The following is an 18,066-nucleotide window of genomic DNA, read 5'->3' as shown; positions in this document are numbered from 1 at the left end:
CTGTTTAAAGAGGGGCGATAAAGGGACGTATGCTGCGATCGAACTACATTATCTTCTGCAAGTACTTGGAATTCCTTACTTGTAAACGCGGGACAGTTATCACAGACTACAGTATCAGGGATTCCATGCGTAAAAAATGCGTGAAGTGTTTATCGTCGAAGTCTTCACCGTTTTGACCTCAATCCATTTAAAATGCGCATCGACTACTGCCAATGATTCGTGTCCGCCCAAAGGACTGGCGAGTCAACGTTAAACGTCTCCAAGTTTAGGTCGGCCAGTGCCATGGGACGGGAGGTTTTACAGTTCGAGACTGCTGGCAGGGGTCGCGTGCACCAACTATGTGCTCGATGTTTTCATCAAGTCTCGGCCACCAAACGGAATTCAGCCCTTTGGTCGTGTTGGATCCACTTTTCTTCGCCCCCAATCTTCTCCATTCTTTTTATTTTTCCAGACAGGTTTGCCTGATAGATCCATCACTAAGCCACTGTACCATCACTAGTCAAGGGCTGCATCGCTGCAATGCATCTGCATCTCTTAACCAGAACATTGTGTAATTTTCATACCACAGTGCCCAAAATCCATCCTGAAGACTTTGTCTCATTCATGGATTCACAATGTAGGGCAACCATTTGAAACAAAGGTACTGCAATGAAATGAGAAGTTAATACAGTTTCTGTGCATGCATATTGAGGGTATTAACGAATACAGATGTCAAATGACGTTAATATAAATCAGAGAGACACCAGAGAGCATGATAGTGTTACCAAAAAGATGAGGGTGCTACATGTCAGTTTTACATTCATTTCATTCAATGAAGAGAAACTAAAGGAAGGCAATGATGCGGAATGTAAGATGCAACAGGCACCTTACTTTAGCCCCATTGTCCCATGAAATTTTAATAGTAAGGTATTGTTGATGATTCACTGGCACTGACCCGAAGGAAAGACATTTCCACTTTGACACATATTTGAATAAAATAAGCATTCTGCAAATGACCTGGTCTAACAGCAAGGCAGTAATCATAGAGGAATCAATAATTACGTATATTAAGAGCGTGCTGATCATTTGTACTGAGAAGTTTGTAAGCTATAATTCAGCATAGCTTCCAGCGTTCAAAATCAGAGGTAATCAAGCTGGAGAATTTCTAAAAACCATAATAGTTCAAAAGATATTTTGTCTTTGATATTTTAAAACAAGACATAATCAGCAAATTACGGTGGTATTCTCTATTAGATCATAAATCTCAGCTGGATATTGAGTAAGGATATAGTCAAGTTACTGGAAACAAAACAGATTTTTCTTTCTTAATATTATTGAAGGAGACAAATTAAGTGCGTAGTCTTTAAGGTATTTATTTTTTGGAATCCACTTATTAAAAAAATAACAACTGTTTTCTTTTATGTTGCATGCGGCATCTCTTCCTGGGGTTTGGTAAAATGAGCTCCAGTGTATGTGGGAATTAAAGTTCCATGCCAGTTGCAGCATGACAAACCTACAGTCCCTTCATTGCCAACTGAAAACAATAACTAGTTTATCCATGTTTGGAACAAGTGGCAGGTTTTAGAGAGAAAATCCTTCCTGATACACAGACATCTGATACACTGTTTCTTATTGATGTTTAGGTGGATGAATTGCTTCTTATCAAAGCTCCTTAGTATTCATTCCTTTCTCTCTCTCCTTGAGTTGCTTGCCCTCTTTCTCCAGGCCCTCACCTCATTCTTCATCACAAGAGAAGAATGGCCCCAACTCCCTGTCATATCTGGGATAAACTGGTTTTTGCATAAATAAAAGACAAAGCACAGGCACACCAATCCCTGTGCACTAGCCCAAGTCTAGGAATTCAAGAAACAAACAAACCCCTGAGACATCCTATTCACAGCAAGCAGAAATCAATCAACAGTTTTGAGACTCCTCAGGACCGACTTTCCTTTTCAAAACTGTACAGCTATTTCAAAATATCCTTATGTGCAATGGTAATCATAAAATCTTTAGTTCCTTTAGACAGTTCTACCGATACAAAGTTTCAATTCTTTCATCATTGTGATACGTGTCTATACAGTGTTGTGATGCATTCCTATTTATCCCAAACAACTTGCAGTGGTAACACTACCCCTTTTAGCACAGCAGGCTACCTTGAAATACTCATACATTTTTTTGAAAAACTCAGGTTAGTTGACACTACGCTGAGAGATTTGATTTATTTCTGATTGGTGAACTGGAAATCCACAAAGTTTCGGTTGTTTCTAATATTTACACTTGGGCAGTGTACAGGGAATGATGTGCCAAGCCACTAAGCTTTTGGTTTGACTTCAAGGTTTCTGCAGGCACCAGTTTCTCCCAGATATGGGGGACGGGGGCGTGGACAAACAGGTATTCTTCTTGTATGCAGAATGAACAGAGAGCATAGAGAGAAGGACAAGCTGTTTGATGAGACAGGAAGCTGCGGGGGACACTGAGGGAATTCTCTTGGAAGAAGGGCTCTCATACACAAAATCTTCAGGAACATTTCTCTGAAACTCAGTGAGAGAACAATCTACCAGGCGTTGATGGTTCAGTAAAGACTCTCTCACTCAAAATTGTCACCTTCTCCAGCCATAATTAGAAGCTCAAACCTGCAGAGGCAATGTACTGGCTGTCACTTTCCTAAGTGAGAGTCTCCAATGCCAGAGAAGCAAGAATGGAATTCGTGAATAGCTTTGTGCAAGCTTCTTCACTGTGCAGGGTGATCAGACCACAACTCTGCAGATGCCACATTAAAGCTCTGGATATCTACCTGGCAACCACAAACCCCTTGCTTAATAGTATCAGTCTCTGGCATATAAAAGGCTGGGGACCCCCGATCTTGGTGCAACTTGAGCAAAAGGAATAAACACCCTCTTGGTGGCAAGACAGTGCGTGACCAATCAGTGAATTGACACAAATCAATGCTGGTGCCTGGAGCTGTCGAAGATGCTTGTGTTCTGTAATGGTCTGCTGCAGTCTGCAGCTGAAACACCACAACTATCCAAAACGCAGTTATGGGAGTTCAAGGGTTAATGCCTACAATATGGTCTGCAATACAGGGATTCCTGCACACACAAATGCCACGTGGTTACCAAACAAAATTGTAAAAGAGCAAAGAAATGTTCAGCTGCAACAAAGATTCTACAGCTTCCACCACCCAGGAGGAGCTCTGCAATACACAGCAGAAGAAAAAAGGGGGAAGTTTAAGGGGATCATGAAGGGAAACTTTTTCACTCTGAGGGCTGTGAGAGTGGGGAACGAGCTGCCAGCTCAGGAGGTACATGCAAGCTCAATTTGAGTATTTAAGAGAAGTTTGGACAGGTACATGGATGGTAGGAGTATGGAGGACTATGGTCCTGGTGCATTCGATGGGAGTAGGCAGTTTAAGAATTTTCGGCCCCTCTAGATGGGCTGAAGGGTCTGTTTCTGTGCTGTCTTTTGATGGTTCTATGGCTCTAATTCCGCAGTGTGCCGCACAGGCTTCCCTTTGCAGGGGCTCTGCTTTTTGTTAACCAGCTCCGTGTGAAGCAGCTAGACACTCAGAAAAAGTGTGTGTGTGTTTGGCCGGGGGGGGGGGGGGTGGGTTTCAGAAGCAGAAAGGGAACAAGATGAAAGAGAAAAAGTAGCGGCATGCTTGGCCAGGTTGAATGCTCGCCCAGTTACAGTACCAATTCATCCAACTGCAGCAGTAAAGCAGATCCTAATTCACTGTTCTTCAAAAATGTATTTAGCTGCAACACGAAATACAAAACAACAAAATAAATATTCCAAACCGCTTTTATCAATCCAATCTTGGCAAGTGGAATAAGAACATTTTTTCACCCTTAGTGCCTTTACCTAAGTGGATGGCGACAGAATGCTCCATTGGTCAGCTGGGGGAGACAAAGGCCAACAACACAAGTTAGTCTCCAAAAAATCTCACTTACTTATCCAAAGATTGGTAAGAAGGTAGAAATCAAAATTGCCATGACAGGAGGTGTCTTAAGTAAATAATACAGAAACACTTAAGTGGAGACTGAATAGAGTTTGTGAAGAAGGAAATACATTTGTCTGCTGATCGAGACACCTCCTTTTCCCATATTAAGGAAAGAGAGAACCTGTGGTATGTCGAAGACCAGGTGAAACTCGAAGTGCTTGGGGTAATTTCAAGTCTGTGTCTTTGCAATTGCTTTACTCACACTTGTCTGCTTGGTGGCGGTGCCGATTCTTACTTTTTTGTCGGTGGCGGGAGGGGGGATTGTTTCTTGCAACCGCTTTTTCACGGCAGGGGGGAGCTGGGGGTGGGGACTTGGGCGTTCTTATGTTTACCTGTCGTTCATTCTTTGGGGCACTTTGGTTGGGTGGATGTTTGCGAACACAAAACATTTCAGGATGTATATTGTACGTATTTCTCTGACATTAAATTGGACCTTTGAACCTTTGATGGAATTATTGAAGCAAGTTGGGAGGAGATTCATGCAGAGCAAAATCAGCGGTAGGGCTGGCTGGACTGAATGTAGCCTGGTCGAGGAACTTTAGTGAAGGAGACTGCAAATGGCTTTGGTGTGCAAGTATGTCTCTGGAAGGCTGTCTTTATACTGTATCCTCCCATCAGGATTAGCATCATTTCTGATGAGAAGGGCTTCTGCTTATCCTGTTAGGCTTGGATATCCTTTCTCATAATGACAAGATAACTGGCAGAATGATAATGGTGGGATAATGAATGCAGTCTTTACTGCACAACGTCACCGCTGCTCCCTCCACACGACAGCCCAGCTACCCCAGTACTGTGAACGAGGTGAGAATATTGTATTGTTACAACATTCTGTCATCTCTTTTGAACATTAGTATTCCCAGTATGCTGGCCACATCCTGAGTTTAGTCAGTGAAAATCTGAGCTTCCACATCGACACACATACACCTGGTTGGAGTCCGCCTGTGCTGCGTCAGGATCTGAGATATCAGCTGCAAGGCACTGGGTCTTCAACCCAAAATGAAGTTCTCAGCGCTTCTGCGAATCAATGGATGGGCTCCAATACATTTGCAAGTTTGACGTGGATTCCTCCATGCTCTTTGACATTACTCACAGGTTTTCTAGAATCAAGAGTTTCACCTTTTTTATCCTTCTTATCTACGAAAGTCCTTACTTAACCCCTCTTTTCTAGAACCTGTCTGTATTCTACTGAATTATTCGTACATACCCTGCCCAAGGTGCGTGCCCAGGGTCACTCCACATGCTAGATACACCGCTGAGCCCATCTCTAAATAATGCACTTGGTTTGGTTACAGACTGAGTGAATTTGTGCCATCAGTTAAATCCTGTTCCATCACCACTTTACTAGAGTGTTATTCTTGTCCAGCTGAAATGGATCCCACGGATGCTGCAAAGTGTTGAGGGACACGGGCGAATGTAAAATATGCATTTTCCTGTCACATGCATTTTGTAAAGCAGGAGAAATTGTGGATTAAGGGAAAAGTAGAATTTGGGAAGGGTTAGCCATTCAGCCGTGGGTTGACCATTGACCCAATAAGTTTGTCCCACTAACATGAAGCAGCACCTCTCTGTTTGAGGACATGTGATAGAATATCTCAGCCATTCTAACCACTGCTCCCTGTCTAATGTCCCGGATGGAATGAGATGGAATGAATTATTCTGATTTATACAAGACTATTTGAATATTGTGTCTGTTATTGTTGAACTGTGTGCAACCTATGAACAATAGATACGAGACTTACTACATGTTCAACTGTGTTACTGAGTGTATGAATGCTAGTTATGAACCTGGTTGGCAGGCAGTGATCAATGAGACAATGGTTAATGCGACAGTGGGGCACAGAGGATGTCTGATGCAAACACGAGGAAATCTGCAGATGCTGGAAATTCAAGCAACAGGCAAGGCGGCATCTACAGAAAGCAGCACAGTCGACGTTTCGGGCCGACATCCTTCGTCGGGAATAGCTGAAAGAAAAGATAGTGAAAGATTTGAAGGAGGGAGAGGGAGGGGAAGATCCGAAATGATAGGAGAAGACAGGAAGGGGAGGGGATAAAGCTAAGAGCTGGGAAAAGGGATGCCAGACTAGAGAAGGGAGAGGATCATGGGACAGGAGGCCTAGGGAGAAAGAAAGCGGGAGGGGAGCCCCGGAGGAAGATGGACAGCAGGCACGCAGTTATTGTGAGAGGGATAGAGAGAGAGAGAGAGAAAGAAAAAAAAAGCTGGGAAATAGAATAAATGAATGAATGAATGAATGAACGAATGAATGAATGAATGAATGAACAAATAAATAAATAAATAAATAAATAGCTGATGGGGTAAGAAGGGAAGATGGGGCATTAATGGAAGTTGGAGAAGTCAATGTTCATGCCATCAGGTTGGAGGCTACCCAGACGAAATTTAAGGTGTTGTTCCTTCAACCTGAGTGTAGCCTCATCTTGACAGTAGAGGAGGCTGTGACAGACATATCAAAATGAGAATGGGACGTGGAATTAAAATATATGGCCACTGGGAGATCCTGCTTTCTCTGGCGGACAGAACGTAGGTGTCCATCAAAACGACCTCCCAGTCTGCGTCGGGTCTCACCAATATATAGAAGGCTGCATCGGGAGCACCCCACCACCAAGCACACCTTACCCTCCCCACCGCCTCCCCCCCACTCTCTCTGCTTTCCGCAGGGATCGATCCTTACGCGACACCCTTTTCCATTCGTTCCCGCCCACCCACATCCCTTCCCACCGAACTCTTTCCCGGCGTTTATCCTTGTAAGCGGAACAAGTGTTCCACCTTCCCTTTCACTTCCTCCCTCACCACCATTCAGGGCCCCAGACCGTCCTTCCACGTGAGACGACACTTCATCTGAGAGTCAACTGATGAGATTTACTGCGTCCAGTGCTCCCAGTGCGGCCGCTTCGTGTGCTCGTCCAGTCCAGGTGTCTCGTCCTGTCCCTGTGCCCCGCCCAGCCCAGGAGTACCTCACCCAGCCCGGTTAGAAGCCATAGAAACCAGAGAAACTACAGCAAAGAAACAGGCATTTTGGCCCTTCTTGGCTGTGCCGAACCATTTTCTGCCTAGTCCCACTGACCTGCACACGGACCATATCCCTCCATACACCTCTCATCCACGTATCTGTCCAATTTATTCTTAAATGTTAAAAATAGTACCCGCATTTACCACCTCGTCTGGCAGCTCATTCCATACTCCCACCACTCTCTGTGTGAAGATGCCCCCCAAATGTTCCCTTTAAACTTTTCCCCCCTCACCCTTAACCCATGTCCTCTGGTTTTTTTCTCCCCTTGCCTCAGTGGAAAAAGCCTGCTTGCATTCACTCTATCTACACCCATCATAATTTTACATACCTCTATCAAATCTCCCCTCATTCTTCTACGCTCCAGGGAATAAAGTCCTAATGTATTCAACTTTTCTCTGTAACTGAGTTTCTCAAGTCCTGGCAACATCCTTGTAAACCTTCTCTGCACTCTTTCTACCTTATTTATGTCCTTCCTGTAATTTAGTGACCAAAACTGAACACAGAACTCCAGATTCGGCCTCACCAATGCCTTATACAACCTCATCATAACATTCCAGCTCTTATACTCAATACTTTGATTAATAAAGGCCAATGTACCAAAAGCTGTCTTTACGACCCTATCTACCTGTGACGCTACTTTTAGGGAACTTTGTATCTGTATTCCCAGATGCCTCTGTTCCACTGCACTCCTCAGTGCCTTACCATTAACCCTGTATGTTTTACCTTGGTTTGTCCTTCCAACGTGCAATACCTCACACTTGTCTGTATTAAACTCTATCTTCCATTTTTCAGCCCATTTTTCCAGCTGGTCCAAGTCCCTCTGCAGGCTCTGAAAACCTTCCTCACTGTCTACTACACCTCCAATCTTTGTATCATCAGCAAATTTGCTGATCCTATTTACCACATTATCATCCAGATCATTGATATAGATGACAAATAACAATGGACCCAGCACTGATCCCTGTGGCACACCACTAGTCACAGGCCCCCACTCAGAGAAGCAATTCTCTACCACCACTCTTTGGCTTCTTCCATTGAGCCAATGTCTAATCCAATTTACCACCTCTCCATGTATACCTAGAGACTGAATTTTCCTAACTAACCTCCCATGCGGGACCTTGTCAAAGGCCTTAGTGAAGTCCATGTAGACAATATCCACTGCTTTCCCTTCATCCACTTTCCTGGTAACCTCCTCGTAAAACTCCAATAGATTGGTCAAACATGACCTACCACGCACAAATCCATGTTGACTCTTCCTCATAAGTCCCTGTCTATCCAAATGCTTGTAGATTCTGTCTCTTAGTACTCCCTCCAATAACTTACCTACTACCGACGTTAAACTTACTGGCCTATAATTTCCCGGATTACTTTTCGATTCTTTCTTAAACAACGGAACAACATGAGCCACTCTCCAATCCTCCGGCACCTCACCTGTAGACAGCGACATCTTAAATATTTCTGCCAGAGCCCCTGAAATTTCAACACTAGTCTCCTTCAAGGTCCGAGGAACACCCTGTCAGGTCCCGGGGATTTATCCACTTTAATTTTCCTCAAGACAGCAAGGACCTCCTCCTTTTCGATCTGTACAGTTTCCATGATCTCACTACTTGTTTCCCTTAATTCTATAGACTTCATACCACTTTCCTTAGTAAATGCAGACGCAAAAAACCTATTTAAGTTCTCCCCCATTTCCTTTGGTTCCGCACATAGCCGACCACTCTGATCTTCAAGAGGACCAATTTTATACCTTACAATCCTTTTGCTCTTAATATACCTGTACAAGCTCTTTGGATTATCCTTCACTTTGACTGCCAAGTTAACCTCATGTCCTCCTTTAGCCCTCCTGATTTCTTTCTTAAGACTTTTCTTGCATTTCTTATACTCCTCAAGCACCTTATTTATTCCCTGCTTCCTATACATGTCATACAACTCCTTCTTCTTCTTTATCAGAGTTGCAATATTCCTTGAGAACCAAGGTTCCTTATTCCTATTCACTTTGCCTTTAATCCTGACAGGAACATACAAATTCTGAACTCTCAAAATTTCTCCTTTGAAGGCTTCCCACTTACCGATCACATCCTTGCCAGAGAACGACCTGTCCCAATCCACGCTTTTTTAAATCCTTTCTGATTTCTTCAAATTTGGCCTTCTTCCAGTTAAGAACATCAACCCTAGGACCAGATCTATCCTTGTCCATGATCAAATTGAAACTAATGGTGCTACGATCACTGGAACCAAAGTGCTCCCCTACACGCACTTCCGTCACTTGTCCTAACTCGTTTCCTAACAGGAGATCCAATATTGCATTCCCTCTATTTGGTCCCTCTATATATTGATTTAGAAAACTTTCCTGAACACATTTTACAAACTCTAAACCATCTAGACCCCTAACAGTATGGGAGTCCCAATCAATCTATCGAAAACTAAAATCCCCTACCACCACAAATTTATGTTTCCTGCAGTTGCCTGCTATCTCTCTGCAGAATTGCTCTTCCAATTCTCGTTGACTATTGGGTGGTCTGTAATACAATCCCACTAATGTGGCGATACCTTTCCTGTTTCTCAGCTCCAACCATAAGTACTCAGTAGACAAGCCCTCTAATCTGTCCTGCCTGAGCACTGCTGTAATATTTTCCCTAACAAGCAATGCTACTGCCCCACATTTCATTCATCTGCCTCGATCACATCTGAAACATCGGAACCCTGGAATATTAAGCTGCCAGTTCTGCCCCTCCTGTAGCCAAGTTTCACTAATTTCTATAACGTCATAATTCCACGTGTCAATCCACATCCTCAACTCGTCCGCCTTCCCCGCAATACTCCTAGCATTGAAATATATACACCTCAGAAGATTTTTACCACCACTCACAACCTTTCTATTAGCGGATTTGCTTGAACTGTTAACATCATTTGCTTTCACCCCAGCCACACTGTCAGCTCTGGCACTCTGGTTCCCAACCCCCTGAAAATCTAGTTTAAAGCCTCCCCAATAGCACTAACAAACCTCCCTGAAATGATATTGGTCCCCCTGTAGTTCAAGTGTAACCCGTCTCTCTTGCACAGGTCCCACCTGCCCCAGAAGAGGTCCCAATGATTTTGAAATCTGAAACCCTGCCCCCTACGCCAGTTCCTCAGCCAGTTGTTCATTCTCCACACCATCCTATTCCTACCCTCACTGGCACCTGGCACAGGTAGCAATCCTGAGATTACCACCCTCGAGTTCCTGTTTTTCAGCTTCCTACCAAACTCTCTATACTCACACTCCAGGACCTCCCCACTCTTCCTTGCTATGTCATTGGTGCCGATGTGCACCACGACATCTGGCAGATCAACACCCCACCCCCACTTCAGAATGTCATGCAGTCGATCAGAGACATCCTTGACCCTGGCACCTGGGAGGCAACAAACCATCCTGGATTCGATGTCACGACCACAGAACCTCCTATCTGTACCTCTAACTATCGAATCCCCTATCACTACCGCTCTGCTCTTTTTCCACCCTCCCTTCTGCACTGCAGAGCCAGACTCAGTGCCAGAGATCCGGCTACTGCAGCTAGTCCTAGGTAAGTCATCCCCCCCAACAGTATCCAGTGCATTATACTTGTTGTTGAGGAAAATGGCCACAGGGGAACCCTGCTCTGCCTGCCCTTTCCTCTTCCCTTGCCTGACAGTGACCAAATTTCCTGTCCTCTGCTCCTTTGACGTAACTACCTCCCTGTAGCTGCTATCTATAATCTCCTCATTCTTCCGAATGATCCGCAGGTCCTCCAGCTCCTGCTCCAGTTCCCTAACGCGGTTTGTTAGGATCTGCAGCTGGATGAACTTCTGGCAGGTGTGGTTGTCAGGGACACCGGAGGGCTCCCTGACTTCCCACATCCTGCAAGAGGAGCATTCCAACATCCTGCCTGGCATTCTCTCTACGCTAGACAATCTGAACAAAAAAACTAATCGGAGCCTACCCTGGCCTCTGTCCGTTCTCGCCGAAGCCTGTTGAGCCAAAGCCATCCCACTCTGACTCAGTCCACTCCGACGATGGCCGCTGTATAGGTGGTCTGCTTTTAAACCTTGGCGCGCTACGTCACGCGCCTGCGCAATGCAGACCCTTCTCCCTGAGCAGTGTTTAAAAAAAAAACTGCTTTTTCTACTCGATTTCTTCCACTCCCTTCTTCAGCTGCTTGCTTCGACTGAAACCATAGTTCTGGAGTTCCCTCGTCCTGTCCTGGAGTCTCACGTCCAGTCCTGTAGCCACGTCTTGTCCTCGCCTAGACTGTGGTCCGAGCCCAAGTCAAGACCCAGGTTTCGGGTCCTTGTCCAGTCTCTGGCTCGGAGCCCTAGCTGAGGCTCCAAGTTCCTAGATCCACGTCCGGGTCCCTTGTCTCTCCTCCAAGTCCTAGCCCAGGCCCAGAATCCTATTCTCGTTCAGGGCCTGTGTCAATGTCAAGGGTCATTTATTCCTGTCTTCCCTTGCTTTCTTGACACAACTAGCCCTGTTCCTAGTAGTTCAGTGTCTGTGTCTTGCATTTGGGTCCGCCAACAACGGCTCCCTTATGACAAGTGATTAAGTTTCGAAGCAACCAATTACAACTACCAACTAAACTGTAATGAAGTGTGTATCCATTAGAAACACAAAGTTAATAAAAGGACAAGATACAATTTTTGATACTGAGTAATATGATAAAAATGAACGTTACCGCTTGAATGTGTCAATGTTGACTTTTATAATTCAGTGAAATGGGATTAATTGGTCCATTGGTTAATTGGGGCAGCCACTGTTTTAGGACAATACTTAATGAAAATAAAAACGGAAAAAATGGGATTCCTTTGTTCATTTGGGAAGCTATGCCTCTTAATTGGGGCAGGAATCTGTTGCCAAACAGTTTCTAACTAGCGTCAGTGACATGAAAGTTATATGGCCGTTATACACTATGCCGTAATTAAAACAACCGTTTTAAATAGCATTACTTGTGTGTTTGTGTTCAAAAAGCAGTGATTTTTTGTCATTGATCGTAGGCAAATGATAAACGGTAAGACAGTTTGGAACCGTTTTACTCACTGCGGTTTCAAACATTCAGACTTGCGGATGCCAGAACGGCTGGGGTGAAATGAAACAATTTCAATACTTCAACAAGTTAGGCACTATGATCAGTTTGAAGGTATCAGCAATCATGTTGAATGTTAGAATTAAAATAAGGATTTGGAGGTCCCAATCAGCGAAAGTACTGTTTGAAAGCTGTCCACTATCTGCACTTGGTGTCTGTGATGAAGTTGTTTACTTACAGTCAATCAAAAGAACACGTCAGGGTACACTTAATGAATTCCAGCGTAATAATTAGGAACTAATACAGTTTTATATACTGTGGTGATTTTGGTTGTGTTCTAATTTATTCTGTATTTCATTTCAATACATAATTTGTTACTTATTTAAATGGTAATTTGTCTTTTTTATACTTTGTTAACTATTTCCATGAAAGTTCGGCTAATTGGGGCAACCATGTAATCGGGCCAAAATGTACAAATCCCAGTGTGCCCCAATTAACTGGAAGGCATTGTATTTGCAATTTAGGCAGATTCATTTACGATTTCACTCCGAAACATCATAATAATCAGAACACTCTTCATTTAAGCAGATGTTAGAAACATTAGACATAACTCGTGTGCTTTCACCATATTACATATAATGTCTACTTGAACCATAAATTTGCATTTTGAACATTTACTTACATACATTTATAGATAAACATTATGAAAGTCATCTTTAACATGTATATAATGTTCATGGAGATGAGCTTGTTGCTGATTTTATCTTGATGCACCAATGTCTTTATATTGATACAAGAGAAGATGTTTGAAGGTTTTCTTGAAGGTAGTGTTGCATAGTGCATAGCAGGCTGGATTGATAGTACTGTTGATGTAACAGAGCCAGTATCCAATAGTCCATACTTTGTTAGGGACGCAGACTGAACAGAAAGTGTTAATGAGTACCATGACATTGTATGGGGTCCAGGTGATGATAAATGCCAGCAGAATAGCCAGGATGGTCCTGGTCACCTTCTTCTCCCGGGTAACAGATCCCTTCTTTTTCTTAGCAGGGGTCTTTGTCATTTTAATAATCTTGTGGGCTGCGGTGAGCTTTCTGTCTTTACTATTCTTGGTGCTGTTGTCTGACATTATTTCAACTGTGGTAGCGCAGTACTCACTCTTTTGGGATTTAGTGACAACCTTTATGCTGGAGAGCTTGGAGCTGCCGATGCTAAAATGCCTTTGTGCAGTGGAGACCTGTGTGCTCTCATCAATCGTTCCTTCCTCCTCCTGGATGGAAGGGACCACACTGAGCGAAGTCGAGTCATTGGAGATCTCCTTTTCCTCTCCTTGGCCACAATGATCCGTCATTACTTCCCCAGCTGCCTCGCCATTTTGTACTTTGACATTCTGCAACCCATCAGGTGCACTGGAAACGTTGTTGTTACTCGGTTTCATTATTTTGCCCCGCACTAGACTGGGAGAAATGGTGTCTTTGTTTGACTCGGGCTCTTTCTTATCCTTCTTGATCTGACTCTTGCTAGCACGGGATATTTGCACATACAAAATAGTCATGGTAATAACCGGTAGATAGAAAGCTGCTATTGCAGTGCCAAAAGTGACAACTGGATTTGAGAAGAACTGTACATGGCACTCACCCTCTTTAGCTGTCCGCCCTCCTACAATGAACTGCCAGAAGAGAATGGCAGGAGCCCACAGGATAAATGACAGCAGCCAAGCAGCTGCAATCATCATCCCTGCCATCTTGCTGGTTCTCTTCGCAGGGTAGCTGAGAGGCTTTGTCACACAGAAGTATCGGTCAAAGCTGATGATAAGAAGGTTCATGACAGATGCATTACTAGCAACATAATCTAGAGCCAGCCATAAATCACACATCACTGGGCCCATGGGCCAGTAGCCAATGACGATGTAAGTGGTGTAAAGGTTCATAGAGAACACACCAATAATCAAATCAGCACAGGCTAAGCTGGAAATGAAATAGTTGTTAATTGTTTGTAACTGTCTGTTTACTTTAATAGAAAGCATAACCAGAATGTTTCCGATAATGGTCACCAGACTCAAAGATAATGCTGAAGTCACAATGAAGATTACTCCAACTGTTTTGTAAGCGCTTCCTCTTTCAATGTCTGTTAGGTTGCTGAGAGATGCATTTGCCTGTGTTGAATTAGCCATCCTTTCCCTTTGAGTTAGCACTGAAACGGTCTAAACGTAGAAAATAAGAGAAAAAGGAGAAAATATTAGCAAACAAGCATTAAAGGATTTCTAATTGAAGTCTCACCATCAAGAACACGCAAGACCATCTGCTGTAAAAAAAAAAATCAAGATTGTTGTTGAGAGATTAATTTTTAAACAGGAAACACAGAGATCACTTTTTGTACGTAGTGCCTAACTGAATGACGGTGTTGATGCCCGACATTGCAAACATGTTTTCATTGCATTGGTCCACCTTTATGCACATAAAATGATGGGAAACCTCTGATCCCTTGGTTCCCTTCAGTGCACGTGCTTTAAAAGCAAAAACTATATGAACACGAGAAATCCCAATTGCCTACAGAAATGACGCAAGAAAAACAGATACACATAATTATCCCTCACCTAAAGGAGGAACAACCATGCAATCCAATAAACTTGCAGTCAGAAGTAGAAATGAAGCAAAGTCCAGGAGGGAGAGAAGAATCTGGGACTGAGTTACGTCAGATCAACAACAAGTGTTTCAAAACAGAATGCTAAAGAACCATGTTAATGGTGGCCTAACACTATTGATTTACCCTAGTTATGAAACCCATGAGAACTCTAAACAATGATGGTCTAATATTCTTGAAACTAATAGCCTAAAAGGGGAAGTTATGACCTGCAGAAAAAAGATTAGTGACACCGGAAGCCAAGTGACAGCAATATCCTTGTGGGCAGGTTTGCTGGAGCTGTGGAGGAGGGTTTAAACTGATTAGGCAGGGAGGATGGGAACTGGAATGATAGGTCTGAAGACGGGGCAGTTGGTATACAAGTAGATTCAATGTGTAGTGACACTGTGAGGAATGACAGGCAGATGATAGAGCAAAGTTGCAGTGACTGGGATGAGTTGAAATCTAACATAGTGGTAGAATCGAAAAGGGTAAGGAATACAAGTTTGAAGGTGTCATATTTTAATGCACACTGTACAGTATATGCAATAAGGTAGAGGTTAGAGATTTCAGTTATGACATTGTGGGCATCAGTGAATCGTGGCTGAAAGAAAATCATAGTTGGGAGGTTAACGTCAAAAGACACATTGTATGGAAAGGACAGAGAGGTAGGCGGGGGGGGGGCGGGGTGGAAAGGATTTGTTCGTAAAAAGTGAAATCAAATCCTTAGAAATCGGAAACATTGGATTGGAAGATAGAGTATCCTTGTGATTAGAGTTAAGAAACTGCAAGGGTAAAAAGCCCCTGATGGGAATAATATCCAGACATTCGAACGGTGGCCTAGAGATGGGGTACAAATTACAACAGGAGACAGAAGGGGCATATAAAAATTGAAATGTTACAATAGTCATGGAGAATTTCAATTTGCAGGTAGATTGAGAAATTTAGGTTGGTGCCGAACCCCAACAGTTGGAATTTGTAGAAAGCGTACAAGTTGGGTTTCTACAACCGCTTGTGGTTGAGGACACCAGGCGAAAGGCAATTCTGGATTGAGTGTTGTGTTATGAACCAGATTTCATTAGCGACTTTAAGGTAAAGAAACCCTTAGGAGGCAGTTGTCATAATATGTTAAATCCACCCTGCACTTTGGGAGGGAGAAGATGAAGTCAGATATGTTAGGATTTCAGTGGATAAAAGGGGGTTACTGTAACTAAACCATGAGAGAGGAGCTGGCCAAATTTAACTGGAAGGGGACAGTGCCAGGGATGATAGCAGATCAGCAATGGTTGGTGTTTCTTGGAGGAATTCAGAAGGCGCAGGATAGATACATCCCCAAGTATTCTAAAGGGAGGATAAGGTAACAGTGGCTGACAAGGGAAGTCAGAGACAGCATAGAGGGAAAAGAGAGAACAAATAATACGGCAAAAATTGGGAAACTTTTAAAAACTAACAAAAGGCAACTGAAAATTGATAAAGAGAGAAAAGATGAAATATAAACATAAGTTAGCCAATAATAAGATGATACCAAAACTATTTTTTATTCAGAAATATAAAATGTAATGGAGAGACGAGAGTGGATATTGGACCACTGAAAAATGATGCGGGAGAGGTAGTAATGGGGGAAAAGAATTGGCATACAAACTTAATACCTATTTTGTGTCTGTCTTCACTGTGGAACACACCAGGAATATGCCAAAAATCCAGAGGTATTGGGGGCAGAATTGAGTGTTGTTGCTATTACCAAGGAGAAGGTGCTTTGGAGGCTGAAAGGTTGAATGTTAGATGTCAGCTGGACCAGATGGACTACACTCTGGGGCTCTGAAAGAGGTAGGAGCGGAGGTTGTGAAGGCATTGACAATAAACTGGACTGGTCAACCAACACTGAGGCTGTCTACAAGAAGGGCCAGAGCCGTCTCTATTTCCTGAGGAGACTGAGGTCCTTTAACATCCGCCGGACGATGCTGAGGATGTTCTACGAGTCTGTGGTGGCCAGTGCTATCATGGTTGCTGTTGTGTGCTGGGGCAGCAGGCTGAGGGTAGCAGACACCAACAGAATCAACAAACTCATTCGTAAGGCCAGTGATGTTGTGGGGATGGAACTGGACTCTCACGGTGGTGTCTGAAAAGAGGATGCTGTCTAAGTTGCATGCCATCTTGGTCAATGTCTCCTATCCACTCCATAATGTACTGGGTGGGCACAGGAGTAGATTCAGCCAGAAACTCATTCCACCGCGATGCAGCACTGAGCGTCATAGGAAGTCATTCCTGCCTGTGGCCATCAAACTTTACAACTCCTCCCTTGGAGGGTCAGACACCCTGAGCCAATAGGCTGGTCCTGGACTTACTTCATAATTTACTGGCATAATTTACATATTACTATTTAACTATTTATGTTTTTTTCACTATTTATTATTTATGGTGCAACCGTAACGAAAACCAATTTCCTCCGGGATCAATAAAGTATGACTATGACTATGACTATGCAGGCATTAGTCATGATCCTTCAAGAATCATTAGGTTCGAGAATGGCTCTAGAAGATTGGAAAAATGCAAATATCATTCCACACTTTCAGGGAGGGAGGCAAAATAAGCTAATTATCCTGACTTCAGTAGTTGGGAAGTTGTTGGAGTTATTATTAAGGATAAGGTTTTGATGTAGTTGTAGGCACATGATGAAGCAGGCAAAGTCAGAGTGGTTTCATTCAGGTGAAATCATGCCGAACAAATCTGTTTGAATTCTTTGAGGAAATAACAATGACGATAGACAACAGAAAATCAGTGGATGTTGATTAGTTGGATTTTCAGAAGGGCTTTGACAAGGTGCCGCACGTGAGTATGCTTAACAAACTAAGAGCCCATGGCATTACAGGAAAGATAATAGCATAGATTGAACGTTGGCAAACTGGCAGAAGAGAAGGAATGAGAATAAGGGGCCTTTTCTGGTTTGCCACAGTCTATTAGTAGTGTTCCACAGTGGTCTTTGTCGGAGCCGATTCTTTTCACGTTATATGTCAATGATTTGGATGACTGAATTGATGGCTTTATGCCAAGTTTCAGGATTACACAGCAAGAGTTGGAGGGGCAGGTAGAGTTGAGGAAACAAAGTATCTGCAGAAGGCTTAGACAGACTGGGAGAATGGGCAGATGGAACATAGTGCAGGGAAGTGTATATATAGTCATGCACTTTGGTAGAAGGATTAAAGGCACAGACTATTTTCTAAATGGAGAGAAAATTTAACAATCAGATGTGCAAAGCGACTTGGGATTCCTTGCTCAGGATTATCTAAAGGTTAACTTGAAGGCTGAGTCTGTGGTCACTTTTATTTCAAGAGAACTAGAATATAAGAGCAAGTATGTAATCCAGGGGCATTATAAACATTGGTCAGACCACACTTTAAGC

At 43.3% G+C, this 18,066-nt stretch overlaps 1 protein-coding gene across 1 annotated transcript; it reads right to left on the bottom strand.

The window, feature by feature from the left end:
* Positions 1-12,804: 12,804 nt before the first annotated feature.
* On the bottom strand, positions 12,805-14,217 carry LOC140207692 (muscarinic acetylcholine receptor M2-like). Its single transcript, XM_072276246.1, has one exon. The coding sequence runs from the start codon at positions 14,215-14,217 to the stop codon at positions 12,805-12,807; it is 1,413 nt and encodes a 470-aa protein (XP_072132347.1).
* Positions 14,218-18,066: the final 3,849 nt, after the last annotated feature.

The sequence above is a fragment of the Mobula birostris genome, chromosome 13, assembly GCF_030028105.1.
Source record: "Mobula birostris isolate sMobBir1 chromosome 13, sMobBir1.hap1, whole genome shotgun sequence".
Classification (NCBI taxonomy): Eukaryota; Metazoa; Chordata; class Chondrichthyes; order Myliobatiformes; family Myliobatidae; genus Mobula; species Mobula birostris.
The sequence above is the reverse complement of the archived record's forward strand: the minus strand, read 5'-3'. Positions and strand labels throughout refer to the sequence as shown.